Source organism: Macaca mulatta, chromosome 1, assembly GCF_049350105.2.
Source record: "Macaca mulatta isolate MMU2019108-1 chromosome 1, T2T-MMU8v2.0, whole genome shotgun sequence".
Classification (NCBI taxonomy): domain Eukaryota; kingdom Metazoa; phylum Chordata; class Mammalia; order Primates; family Cercopithecidae; genus Macaca; species Macaca mulatta.
The window spans coordinates 85,545,101-85,557,509 of NC_133406.1; the positions used below are offsets into that span (position 1 = coordinate 85,545,101).

The 12,409-nt window shown below is 53.1% G+C and overlaps 1 protein-coding gene across 6 annotated transcripts in view; it reads left to right on the top strand.

Annotated features, from left to right (window-relative positions):
• SNAP47 (synaptosome associated protein 47) overlaps nt 1-12,186 on the top strand; it is a 52,270-nt gene extending 40,084 nt beyond the window's left edge. For 5 of the 6 annotated variants that reach the window (XM_028826337.2, XM_028826343.2, XM_028826340.2 and 2 more), the window contains one exon: nt 11,479-12,186. In XM_028826337.2, coding sequence (XP_028682170.1) covers nt 11,479-11,625 — 147 coding nt within the window. In that variant the 3' untranslated portion in view covers nt 11,626-12,186. Of the gene's footprint in view, nt 1-1,623; nt 1,786-11,478 lie in introns of all 6 variants that reach the window. The other variant, XM_077939210.1, reaches the window with a different exon arrangement.
• The last annotated feature ends 223 nt before the right edge of the window (nt 12,187-12,409 follow it).

Genomic DNA, 12,409 nt, shown 5'->3' on the forward strand with positions numbered 1-12,409 from the left:
AAGCTTTAAGATGAAAAAGTAGGAATTTTACCTGTTAATTGCAATGGCGGTCATGTAGTTGGAGAGGCCCTCAAGTGTCCACACATCAGACTCTCCTGCCATGTGTGGCGTGTTCTTCGCCTCAAAGCCTGGGAGCGATGGGGAGGTGGTCGGGTGACTGCAGAGAGCTGAGGGTGAGTGGCACTCCCCACCAGCCGTCCAGGCTGCATCTCCCCTGGGGCTGCATGGGTGCAGCCATCATTAGAGATCCAGCAAGCCTAGTGGCTCAACACCGGGAGGAACAGTCTCCACATTCAGGACTCTGGCATCAAGGCCAGTGGCAGAGCGGGAGGAAGCAGTCACCTGAGGTATGGGGTTGGGAGGGCCTAGGAAGGCCTGGCGTGCCTGGGGAGCACGGGCAGCACGTTGGTCAGATGTGGGCTCCCTTCCTTGCAGGAGGAGCCTAGTTTCACAGGAGACTGTCTTTTTGAGGCAATACATGTGTTTCCTATTTAGATAATTCCTAGTGCACAGTCGAAGCTCAAGCAGAAGCCAGAGTGAGTTACATTTCTGGGGAAAATAAAAATGCACGAAACCCCCCTTCATTTAGCTGTGGTTTTTGTTGCAGATGCTATTAAAGCCATCATGCTGAAACGTGTCCCAGTAGTGTGGGTTGCAAATGGGGTTGCTCAGGAGAGGGTGGCTGTGATCACACAGGACAGGCACGGGTGGCACAGCGAGCCCTGCTGTCTGTGGGGCCCTGGCCACTGTGTCACTGTGGCTGTGGAGGGTGGAGGGCCGGGGGCTGTAGGAGGTGGATTTGGCAGAGCCCCCGACTTGCTTCTGTTGTCTACTCCTCTTTGTGGCTGTGGAATCCATTGCAGCCCATGCCATGGACATGGGGCCTGGACACAGTAGAACTGGAGGTGGTGTCGGGCAGTTCCCTGGGACACTCCATTTCATGCATCTGTCTTGTCCTGCTTTGGGGTTGCTGTGTCCACGTCCCTCTGTCCTGAGGGAAGAATGAGGTAGACACTCAGTGTAGACAGACACTGGGTCTGGCGGGAGAGTGGGTGGGAGCCTCGCTGGCGCCTGATAGTGGGAAAGAAGCCTGCTGCACTGCTGCCGTGGTTCCTGATAGGAACGGATGTGCCATGGCCGGTCCCAGTGGGCACAGGTCCCAGGGGATGCTTGGGTGACACCTCAGCCTCCTGCCTAATGGCATGGGGCGACCAGCGTGCCACTGCCTGTGGCGTCTCCATAAACAGCAAATGCAAACACACATGGTAACAGGAAAGCCATGCAACTCATTCCGTTCAAAGTCAAAGGGTTCCCAGGAAGCCAAGCCTAGTGCTGGGATGGGGGTGAGTCTGAGGGTGTGGCCAGGCTCACTTGGGGCTCAGATAGGGCTCACGTGGGGGTGTGGGATGGCAGCATCTGGGCATATGGGGACCCAGGTGTTTCTGTCCTCGCATCTTTGTCTGGCAGAAACCCTCTGCCCACTCCACAGCGTCATGTCCCATGTGGACCAGTTCTGGTGATTTGCTGGAACATTCCGAAGTCATTCTGGGGCTCCTTGCCTTCTATGAAACTATCTTCAGAAGGTAACATCCCTTTCTTTCCTTTTATGTTTCTCTTTTTTAGGAACTGGAGAACGCATTGCATCTTCCTCAGGACCCCCGTTCCTGGTCTGGCTTCCCTCACTTCCCTGTCCCTGATGTCTCTAAACTAAACGTCCCTCAATTAATCTGTGTCCTCTCCTAGTCAGGGGAAAAAAATCAATGGTTTCCTGCATACCTAATGAACGTAAGATAATGATCTTCACAGAGTGTCTCCCTACTACTTGGAGTAAGGGTATTGATCAGTGCATGACTGCCCTGGCTTCTTTGAGCTCATCGACCACGTCGGGGGCCAAAAGCCCCATGTGACTTTGGGGCTCCGCAGTCCCTGGGGGCAGGAGAAGCTGCATGGACACCGTGCTCTGTCCTGAGCGCACCTGACACAAGTGTCGCTCTCCTGCCTGGCCCCAGTGGGAGTGTGTGAAGCAGGCGAGTTGGAGAGCAGGTTATGGGCAGAGGGGATGATGAGACTGGCCACCCCCAAGGTGACTGGGCTCTGCAGGGGCACTGGATGCAGCACCCACCCTCCGAGACTAGCCAGGCAGAAGTGGACCTTGCTTGTGAGTGAGGAGGGGTGGGGAGGCCAGGCTCCTCTTCCACTCAGGCTCTCAGCATCCCATGCCTTCCTGCTTTTTGAGGCTGTTCATGTCATGTGTTAACCACAACGTAGGTAGGAGGTCGATTTTGGGGGGCTGTGAGGTTTTGTAATGCTGTTTTTATTTATGGCCTTGATACCAGTCAGATAGGAGAGCTGAGCTGAGCCGTGTGTTTGGGGATCTGTGCCTTCACTGTGAGTTCCTATTAATCATGCTCCTGATACCACATTGCATGCACTTTCTAAATGCTGATCCGTAAGAAGAGGCTGGGAATGGGGACAGTGTGTCCTACAGCCTGACATCCACACAGCAGGAGGCCATGTCCCATGGGCACCCTGGACCAGGTGTGGGGGCCCTGCATGCATGTGGCTTGAGGGTGCCCTGTAACTCAGACCTATGGCAGCTAGGTGGAGGCAGCATCACAGGGAAACACCACGCCTTCCCTTTTAACCTGTATGCTCTTTGGCTAATGGGTTCATGACAGTGAGCGCCTGCTCACCCACCTCTGTACACCCTGTCCACCCCCACCCACACCCTCTGCTTTTGCAGGTGAGCCATTCCTGTGCCTATGTCCCCCAAACTCCCATTGCACTGGGCATGACTGCGGAGGACCCAGGACCCTGGGCTGAGCAGGGCCCGTGGCTTCAGAGCGATGGGGGCAGGAGGCCATACCAGGCACAGCCTTTGGGGTCCCAGATACACCAACCGGTACCCAGAAACCACCTGGGAAACTGCCGGTGCAAGGGGCCTGGCAGGATAGAGTGCAGGACCCGTGCTGAGGGCTGGAGGCCAGCACCTGACAAGCCCTCCCAAGGCCACTCCCAGGCTGTACCAGCTGAACAGGTCAAGCAGAGACCGAGTGCTGAGTGGGACTTCAGTCTTGGAGGACTCGCCCCACCTGGAGCCTTTCCTGTCCTCCCAGTTGTCGCGTTAATGAAGGCCAGGTGTGTGGGGCAAGTGCTGGGTGTCGTGGAGGCCCTGGCTGTGGAAGGTAATATGTGTTATAGCAGTGGAGAGTTTCTCATTATTCACTTTTTAAAAATTGGTGAAATATATAAACACAAATTTTGCCATTTTAACCATTTTTAAGTGTACGATTTAGTGGGGTTAATGAAATTCACCACCATCGTCCTGCACAGAAACTTTCTCTTGAGACACAAACCCACGTTTCTGCCCCAGCTCCCCACCCACCACTCTGCCTTCCATGTCTGCTAGCCTGCCACTCTGGGTTCCTTACAGCAGGGGAGTAACGCAGCCCTTGTCCTTTTGTGCCTGGTTTATTTCACTTGGCATGTGGTTTTCAGGACCCTGAAAACCCCTCTGTTGGTGGATGTGCGAGCTCTTTCCTCCTTTAGGCTGCTATGGAGAATGCTGCTGTAAGTGTTCACATGTGAGCGTCTGTTTGAGGTCCTGCTCTCAAGTCTTTAGGGTACACAGTGATCCCCCTTATTAAGGAAAATGCTCTAAGACCCCCAGGTCATAAAGCTTTATCCCCATGTTTTCTTAGGAGTTCTGTGGTTTTGGTTTCCTCTTTAGGTTGTGAACCCATTCTGAGTTAATGTTTGTGTGCAGAGTGAGGTGAGGACCCAGATTTATTCTGTGTGTCCAGATCGAGTTTTCCCGATACCATTTGGTAAGCCAGCCATTCTTTCCCCATTAAATGGTCTTGACACCCTTGTTGAAAATCCGTTAGCCATAGATATATGAGTTTATCTCTGGTTTCTCACTTAATTCCATTCTGTGGTCTAGTGTCGCTGTTTTGATTACTGTAGGTTTGTAGTAAGGTTTTTTGTACTTTTTATTTTGAGACAGGGTCTCACTCTATCTCCCAGGCTGGAGTGCAGTGGCATGATCTCTGTTCACTGCAACCTCCGCCTCCCGGGCTCAGATGATTCTCCCACCTCAGCCTCCCAAGTAGTTGGGACTATAGGTGTGTACCACCATGTCCACCTAAGTTGTTTTTTTATTTTTTTGTAGACATGGAGTCTCCCTATGTTGCCCAGGCTGGTCTTGAACTCTTGGGCTCAAGCAACCTTCCATCCTCAGCCTCCCAAAGTGCTGAGATTATGGGCATGAGCCACTGCGCTGGCCAAAAAAAAGTTTTAAAAGTAAAAAATAAAATAAATTAAAAAGAGAAAACAGCATATAGGATAACAATATAAAGAAAAATTATTCTGGCACGGCTATATAGTGTTGGTGTATGAAGTTTTATTACAGAAGAGTCAGAATTAAAAAAAATCGTAGTTTGTAATACACAAAAGTTATAGGAAGCTAAGGCTCACTTATTACTGAAGAAAGACTTTTTAAAATAAATTTAGTGGAGCCTTAGTGCACAGTGTTGATAAAGTCCACAGTAGTGTTCAGTCAAACCTAAGCCTTCACGGTCACTCACCACACACCCAGGGCTGCATCCAGTCCTGCCAGCCCTGCTCACGGGAAGCGCCCTATACTGCGTGCCATTTCGTATCTTTATGCTGCACGTTTACTGTACCTTCTTCACATTTAGATGTGCAGGTGGTTACCGTGGTGCTCCAGCTACTTGTGCTGCTTGGTGCTGTGGTGTGCCGTGCAGGCCTGCAGCCTGCGGGGATGTGCCCCACTACACAGCCAGGCACCACAGGCCCTGCCCCCTTGGTGTGTGTATGTGTGCTCTAGCATTGTCCCACGATGAGACCCTGAGCCATGGTTCCTCAGGATGCATCCACATCATTACGCAGCACATGACTATTTTAGTATATCATGCTTTTGTTTTCATTCATCTCAAAGAATTTACTGATTTCCCTTCCATCACCTGTTGGTTGTTTAATTTGTGAACACTGCAGTTTGCCGTGTTGCTAGCTTCCCTCTGCTGTGGTTGGAGGAGACACCTGCTGTGGATCCGTCTCTCTAGGCTTGTTGAGGGCTGCCTCCCAGTCCGTGGCCCACCTCCCAGCCTGTGGCCCATGGAGGCATCTGGTGCAGAGGAGAATGGGCTCCTGCGGTTGTGGGTGGAGCGCTCTGCACAGGTCTCCTGGGCCATGGGTTTATAGTGCTGTGCAGGCTGCCTGTTTCTGTATGGATCCTCTGCCTAGCTGTTCTGTTCATTTTGATACATTTGCTAGCCTTTAAATGTGGTCAGCAGGTATTACGCAGTCTTGGTTCAGGCTGGGAAGTAGGTTTGTGCAGCTGTTGACACCATGTGTTGAAGGATGAGAGAGCAATGCCAGAGGCAGGTTCACTGGGCCAGGCATCACCCACTGGGAGAGTGAGGCTGCAGAGTGGCCCTGGATGGCAGGGGTCAGCACTGTGGCTGCTTCTGAGCTGTGTGTCACAGCCCTGAGTGTTGGGCCCTGTTCCTGTCCCCTCTGCACAGCAGCGTCCCGCCTCAAGGTGCAGATGAGAGGCAAGGGGGACAGGGCCGCAGCGCACAGGGCAGAGCATGAGGTGCCTGGCAAGTTGGGAGCAGATTCATTGGCCACAGCTCTGGCCGTTTTGGTTCAGGCTGGGAAGTGGGTTTTGTGGGGCTGTGGCCGACCCCTTGGAAGAGCCACATTTTAGTGCGTTTTCAGTTTGTTTCCTATTTTGAGGGTACCACTGAGGTTCTTCCACGTGTGAGATGCACCTTCAGTGGCACTCAGTTCACATTCACTGAACACTTTAGTGAGGATTCATCGTCCCTCAAGCACTTGGCTCTCTTAATGGGAATCTCCATCTGTGGTCTAGGAGCAGGGAGCGCTCTTGGGCAGGACAATTTAGTCCAGGCCCGGCTCCTTGCTCTGCACAGCGTTTCCTGTGCGCGCCTGGAATGAGCTCAGCTGGCCCGGCTGACTCAAAGTCCCCTCTGAGCAGCAAGGCCTCCGTGCTCATTGCCTCAACCCACCGCCACGGGGGCATCCTGAGGAGGGGGGCCCTGCGCCTGCCCCCCTGCTAGTGCACAGACCACCTTGGCCTCCAGGAATGCAGCAGAGGGGACTCGGGCGGGCCTCAGGGTGGTCTGCGAGTGCCGAGTGTGACAGATCGCAGCAGAGAGTGTTCTTTACAGCCTCCAGAGCTTGGCTGTGGTGAGAGCCAATTTTCCCCCTTTACATTCTCTGCAGCATATTAATGGCCCCAACTGGTAGAACTATTTTGAGTTGTAGACAGCTTGATTTATCCCAGCTCTGTTCTTAAATGGTTGCTAATTTCTCACTGCAAGAAAATTCACAGTTCCTCAGTGAGTCAGCTTAATGACACGGCCAGGGCAGCACAGCTAACAGCAGACTGCTCTTGATGCTTGGCTTTGTGCAGTGATGTGCCACACTCTGGCATTGCAAGGCGAGCCAGAGCAGACATGTCGCGTGGGACACAAGAGCCAATGTCCCGCAGAGTTTGGAGGCTCAAGGCCCTGCATGCCTCTGGAGCAGCGTCTTCCCGGGCTGCTGGTGGCAGCGAAAGCACAAGCCCGGGATGTCTTCAGGCGCCCGGCACTCAGCCTTGCCCTAATGGTGCGCACATGGACACACAGCTGCTTGGTAGGTGGGCCCACCCTACTTCATTAGGCTATTTTTCCATATTTATTTTTTGTCTTTATAAACAAAATGGAAATGGTGAGAATGCTAAACGCTCTTGTCTTTGTTGTGCAGGGCTTCTGGCCTATGTCACTGTCAACCCAGACAGTGTTGGTGATGCTTTGCTCTGAGTCTGCAGGAGCTTCATGGAGACAGAGGCTTTCCTAGCAGGGCAGCGAGCAGAAGCTTTTCTTCCGGAACAGCCTTGCTTAAGGGCACGAGGGAGCCGGCCAGGCCCGCAGCACCCAGGGCATCCTCCTCACAGACGTGTTGGAGGAAAGTGGCTTTGGTGCTATCCTAGGCCATAAGCTGGCAGTGTCGGCCGCACTCAGTTGTGTTTCTTTGTTCAGGTTGTGCCTCCTGCTGCCTGCCTAAGTCACCTAGGGCTGCTCCCCTTCCTGGCTCTGACGCCCTCAGCGGGTCCCACAAGCCGCTCAGGACCACAGAGTCTGGGCCTAGGTCTGGCCAGGCATCCACTGACGCTCTAAGCCGCAGCTTCTCTTAGGAACACTTCTCTCAGGTCCGGCTCGCAGGCATGCCCCAGGGCCTACCTGGATTGTACTGTCCTTCAAGCACTCCCTGCTCTATTTCTTTGAAGTTTATAAAAGTTTGTTTCCCCCAAAACCCAAAGCACTTTTAATCAGGTGGTTTCTATGGAGGTCGAACTGGCTGGAAGGAAGGCCGGTTCCTGAGTTTCTTTACTTATGTAGCAGAGACTCAAGGAAGTCTGATTTGCACCTGGCCTCTGACTCAGAGCCCATGAGGGTTCCTCCGTGAGGCCACTGGCTGCCCTGGAGCTGACAACATCCTACACAATGGCTAGATGGCTTGTCACCCCAGGCCGCAGAGGAACAACTGTTTCTAGGGTTTGGCCAGACTTCACATTCTCCATTCTTTCCATCCCTGTTATGTGGAATGCACACGATGCCATATAATTACTTCAGTCCCTTCTTAAAGGAAAAAGAATCTGGACCCGCACTCCAGGACACTGGCAGTTTGAAGGTTCGCTCAGGAATGTTCTTTGTCTGCAGACCTAGCAGCTGTACAGATCGCTCTTGTGTTTTTGCATTATTAATTAACTTCAAGTGCAATTTTGGCAGGCAGGCCAAGGGTCTCAACAGACTATTTGGAATGAGTTCTCTTTTAAGGCCTTTAACGTGGTGAGACATTTTCAAATCAAAAAGTACAGTAGGAGCCAGCCTTTATTTTGTCTGTGTACACAATAAAATATTCTACTTCTGTAGGCAGATCAGCTGGTCTTGGTCACAAATTAAATGTGCATATTATTACTGTGCTTATTAGGCAAAAACCTAAACTACAGAAATTTTTGCTATTTCCACTGCTTTCTTATGCACTAGAAAAAGGCATGAATTTGGTGTCTTTTTTTAAAAAAGGTTATTTTCTTCTTTATATTCTGGGGAGATGTCATAGACAATATTTTTAGGTTGAGAATAATTGTACATACTCACGGCTTATGTAGTGATATTTTCCATACATGGAACATAAAGTGATCACATCACACCAGGGTCACTAGCACAGCCAGCATCTTGGGCATACACCACTCAGCCTTGCAGGGAAGGTGGCAGACATGAGTGCTGGCCTGCCTGGGTCTGTTGGAGATGAGCCGGGGGGACAGGCATCATGTGGGGAAGATAGTGAACAGGAGTGTGGGGCTCTCAGGGTCTGTGTGGAGGTGGCCCCAGGTGGATGGGCTTCACGCCTCCCTGTGGTCCTGGTCTCCATGTGGCTCCTGATCCCTGAGTTGTTGCCGGTCTCTTCTGGGCCTTGCCGTGGGTAGTATAACCTTCATGGCGGCTTGCTAGGACTATGTTTAAAAGAAGAATATGATGTATGTTTAATAATTATTGGCATTGATGTATGTCAAATGGTACTCTGTGTCTGTTGGGTTCAGTACAGGATTTTATTTGTTTTCCCTATCATTTTTACCTTCGAACATCTGGGTCAGGGTTAGACAGATTAATACGGCTTATTCCGCTACCCTTAGTGTCATCCTGCCGAAGACACTCCAGTCTGAGAGCCACAGCAGGTCCTGGCCTAGCCTCCCTTGGATGTCCCAGGGCCCTGCCACCACCTATAAGGGCTATGGGACTTCTGGCAGTGACCTGGGTCATGCCGCACAGCATCTCTATGTGCAATGAGTGTATCCTCAGGACCAGGGGCAGGTCACCCTGTCTGTGAAACAGGTAAAATGTGCCACGTTTTTAGAACAATGTCAGCTTACATTGCATATCCGATAACTCAGCTTTCATTCAGGATAGCTATGGGATGGTAAAAACAGAAGACAAAGTTGTGTGTATAGTTTAATCTCAAATTTGAGTTATTCGCAAGAGTGTATGGACATAGCAATGGGGAAAAAAGCCAGATGGGAGTGTGCTCGTGTCACTGATGGTGCCAGTCTAACAGTGGTCTGGATTATGACAGATTTTGTTTTCTTCCTTAACTTCTCTCTTGTTTCCTGGTTTTCTACATGCAGTTATTAACAGAAAAGACAAATAGTGGTGTCTCCTGATAGCACTCCACGCCGTGGTTGTGGAGAGGGCAGGGCTGACGCAGGGGCTGGTGGGAGGCCTTAGAGCTGTGGGTCCTGGCAGGGGCTTGGGCCATCTCCCCAGCTGTCAGCTTACAGGAGCCCTGTGGCCCTGAAGGACATTTAAATTCTAAATACGCTTAAATCACATTTTAGCATGGTTGACGAGGGACATAGGGACTGAGACCAGAGCCCGAGCGGATCCATATCCCTGGCTTGCGGGAGGCCTCCTCACGGGATGTAGGCACAGGGACGGTGTGAGTGTGTAGCCCGGCCATCCTTTCCAAGGACTGTGCCTGCTGGTTCCAGCAATGTCCTCAGGATCACTCTGAGAGCAGTGGCAGGTGAGAAGGGAGCGGGTTAGCAGAGCCAGCGAGGGGTGGGCTGATGCTTTCTTCCCTCTCATGGCACAGTTTGGGCGTGGGCCACGTGAGCTCATGGGCCAGGCGGTGGAAAAGACCTCCTGTGTGAGGTCATCTGCCCGTCCTCCTGGAGCCACTGACCCCACCATATACTTTCCAGAGCCCCATCCAGCGATCTAAGTCATGACTCAACAGATGGAGTTTCTGCCAGCTCCTGAGGGTGCAGAAGCCCTGCTGTCTGGAGCTGGGGCTCTAGTCAGGCATTTATTCATCTGTCTTATGACAAAGATCTCAGCAGGAAGGCTGCGTTTGGAAAGGGACATGTGGCTCATTTCACCTCTGCTGTGTGCCTGTGAGTGACCTCAGCCCCCAACTCCCTGTGCCGTCCTCAGAGAGGGGCTGGGCCCTCGGCTGGGAAAGGGCTCCTTCTGCAGCGCAGCAGCGACCCTGGCTAGGCCCTTTCCGGTTTTCACAGCTTGTTCGCATTTGTGATCTCATGTGAGCCACACTGTTCCGTGGAAGGAGCTGGATCCGACTGACTGGCCCTCTGTCCTGGCCGCCTCCATACTGTTTCTCATGGGTCAGATGAAGGCCGGACCATGGGCGGGGGCATTGCTTGTGACCCTGAATCCCGAGCTGCATGTGTTCCACCGCTGGCCGCCCTGCTGCTGGGGAGCACTGAATCCCCTGCCCTGGTCGCCCAACCCTGCAGGACGCTGAGCCTCCTGCCATGTCACTGGGCGGAGCATGAGGAGGCCGCTCCCCGAGGGCTCAGGTGTGCTATTCCTAGAGGCAACCAGAGGAGCTGTAGGGACTCCCCTCAAAATCACCACCCCCTGGACCCTGGGCGGTCACTGCTGTCCAACTGGTGGGGACACAGAACACTGAGGGTTCCTTCTCCTGTCTTAAACAGTGATCCAGAACTTTCCCTGAAAGAGGACATGGACATTTATTGCAAGTGGTGGGTCACTCAAGTTTCCTTTCCAGTGTATTCTTCTCCGTTGTCAGGTGGTGGTATGAGGCTTCTAGAGCTAGGCTGAGTGCGTAAAGCAGTGCTTTACAGTGTGGTTCACCTGCCTAGATTCCTCATAGAACACAGCCGGTTAAGGCACAGACACAGCACCAGCTCAGCCCTCAGCTTATCGCCCCCGCTGCACCCAGGGGACACATCTCTGTGCTGTCGTTCCTGGGGTGGCCCACCCATCCAGCCTTCCCCATCGACACCTGCCTGGCCCTGCGTGCCTCCAGCTTCTGCACCTGCTGGGCCGGGGACTGTCTTCCACACCCCCACGGTGCTGGCTGCCCTCCACCGTGTGGAGAGTTTCGTTCTATCATTTGCAGTGTGCATGAAACATCTCACACTTAGAGACAAGAGAAAGGGTTTGTGTTTCTTTTTAATCCTACTTTCCCACTCCATCTGCAGTTAGGGACCCACGTGCAGACAGGTCATGAGCACAGTGGCCAGGCGAGAGCTGGGACTCAAATCTGAGCTGCCTACCCAGGTCCCCAGCTGCCCTGCTGTGGGCAGGAATTCCACACCCACATGCAACGCTCCCACAGGGTCAGCCAAACAGAGCACTCCGCAGCCTGGAGATGGCAGGCCAGAGTGTGGCCGCTGCACCAGGCAGGAGGTGGGGCGGGCATCTCATCTCACCAGGCCTGTACTGGCAGAGGCAGAGCCATGACCTGACCCTGGTGCTGGGCTGCTGGCTCCCTCCCGCTGGCTCTCAGATGGCATCACCCAGGTGGTCACGCAAAGGCTCTTGGATGTGTGAGACAGGGAGATGTTGTCTCTGCTAGGGTTTGCAGAGATGGCAGCCTCTGCTGTGATTTTGTGCTTCTCCCCAGATCCTGAGGAGGATGAAGGGGCTGGCCCTGGAGGCTGAGAGTGAGCTAGAGAGACAAGACGAAGCCCTGGATGGCGTCGCAGCAGCTGTGGACAGAGCAACCTTGACCATCGACAAGCACAACAGGCGGATGAAGAAGCTGACCTAGGGGCAGAGTGTCCCTGCATTCCTGTCTCTGCCTGCACATCCCCCTGAGATGGAGGACTGAGAGTCGGTGCCAGGGCTGCAGAGGCCTGTGGCCCTCCGGTGTGGTCTTCCTCTGGATGGGGCTGCTACTGTGGGGCCACCTCCACACTAGGGGCCTCCATAGGTGTGCGCTATGCCTGCCCCCCACTCGGCTCTCCCTGTTGCCGGACAGGACCCGGCCACATGTTCTGCAGATGCCGCAGAAGTGTGGACCATGGCGGGACCCCAAGGACACTTGGCACAGGCCTGGAAGAGGCCAATGCGCTGCCCTCGTCTTGTCTTGGCTCCCTTTCATGGACAGACTGGCCTTCTAAGCTGTACTATGAATTTGTGAGTGAAGTTAGAACCCAGCTCACTGAGCCAGCTCACTTTGAGGGCATCCTATAAACACCCAGCTGTTCTTTTATCGTCTCGGTTTTAGCCAAAAGTGAAATTAGCATGACTGCACCTTTCAAACAGAAATACTGATTTCTGCTTTTATGGCCCCATTTCCATCCAGAAATAAAGGGAAATGCTGGCTTTAGAGTGGTTTTTGAAGGTGGGTGCCAATGTTTCTACCTGATGCCTTGTGTCTGGGTCAGCGGCCACTCCCTCAGAGGCCCTGGGGGAGGTGAGTATGGCCTCTGGCGGGACTGCGCGTCACATTACAGGTGGTGCCCCTTCGCCATGCTGCTTCCAGATGCCTCATGCAGGGCTGCAAGGAAGGGTGTGGGCACATGGGAGGTGAGGCCCAGGATGGTGCCATG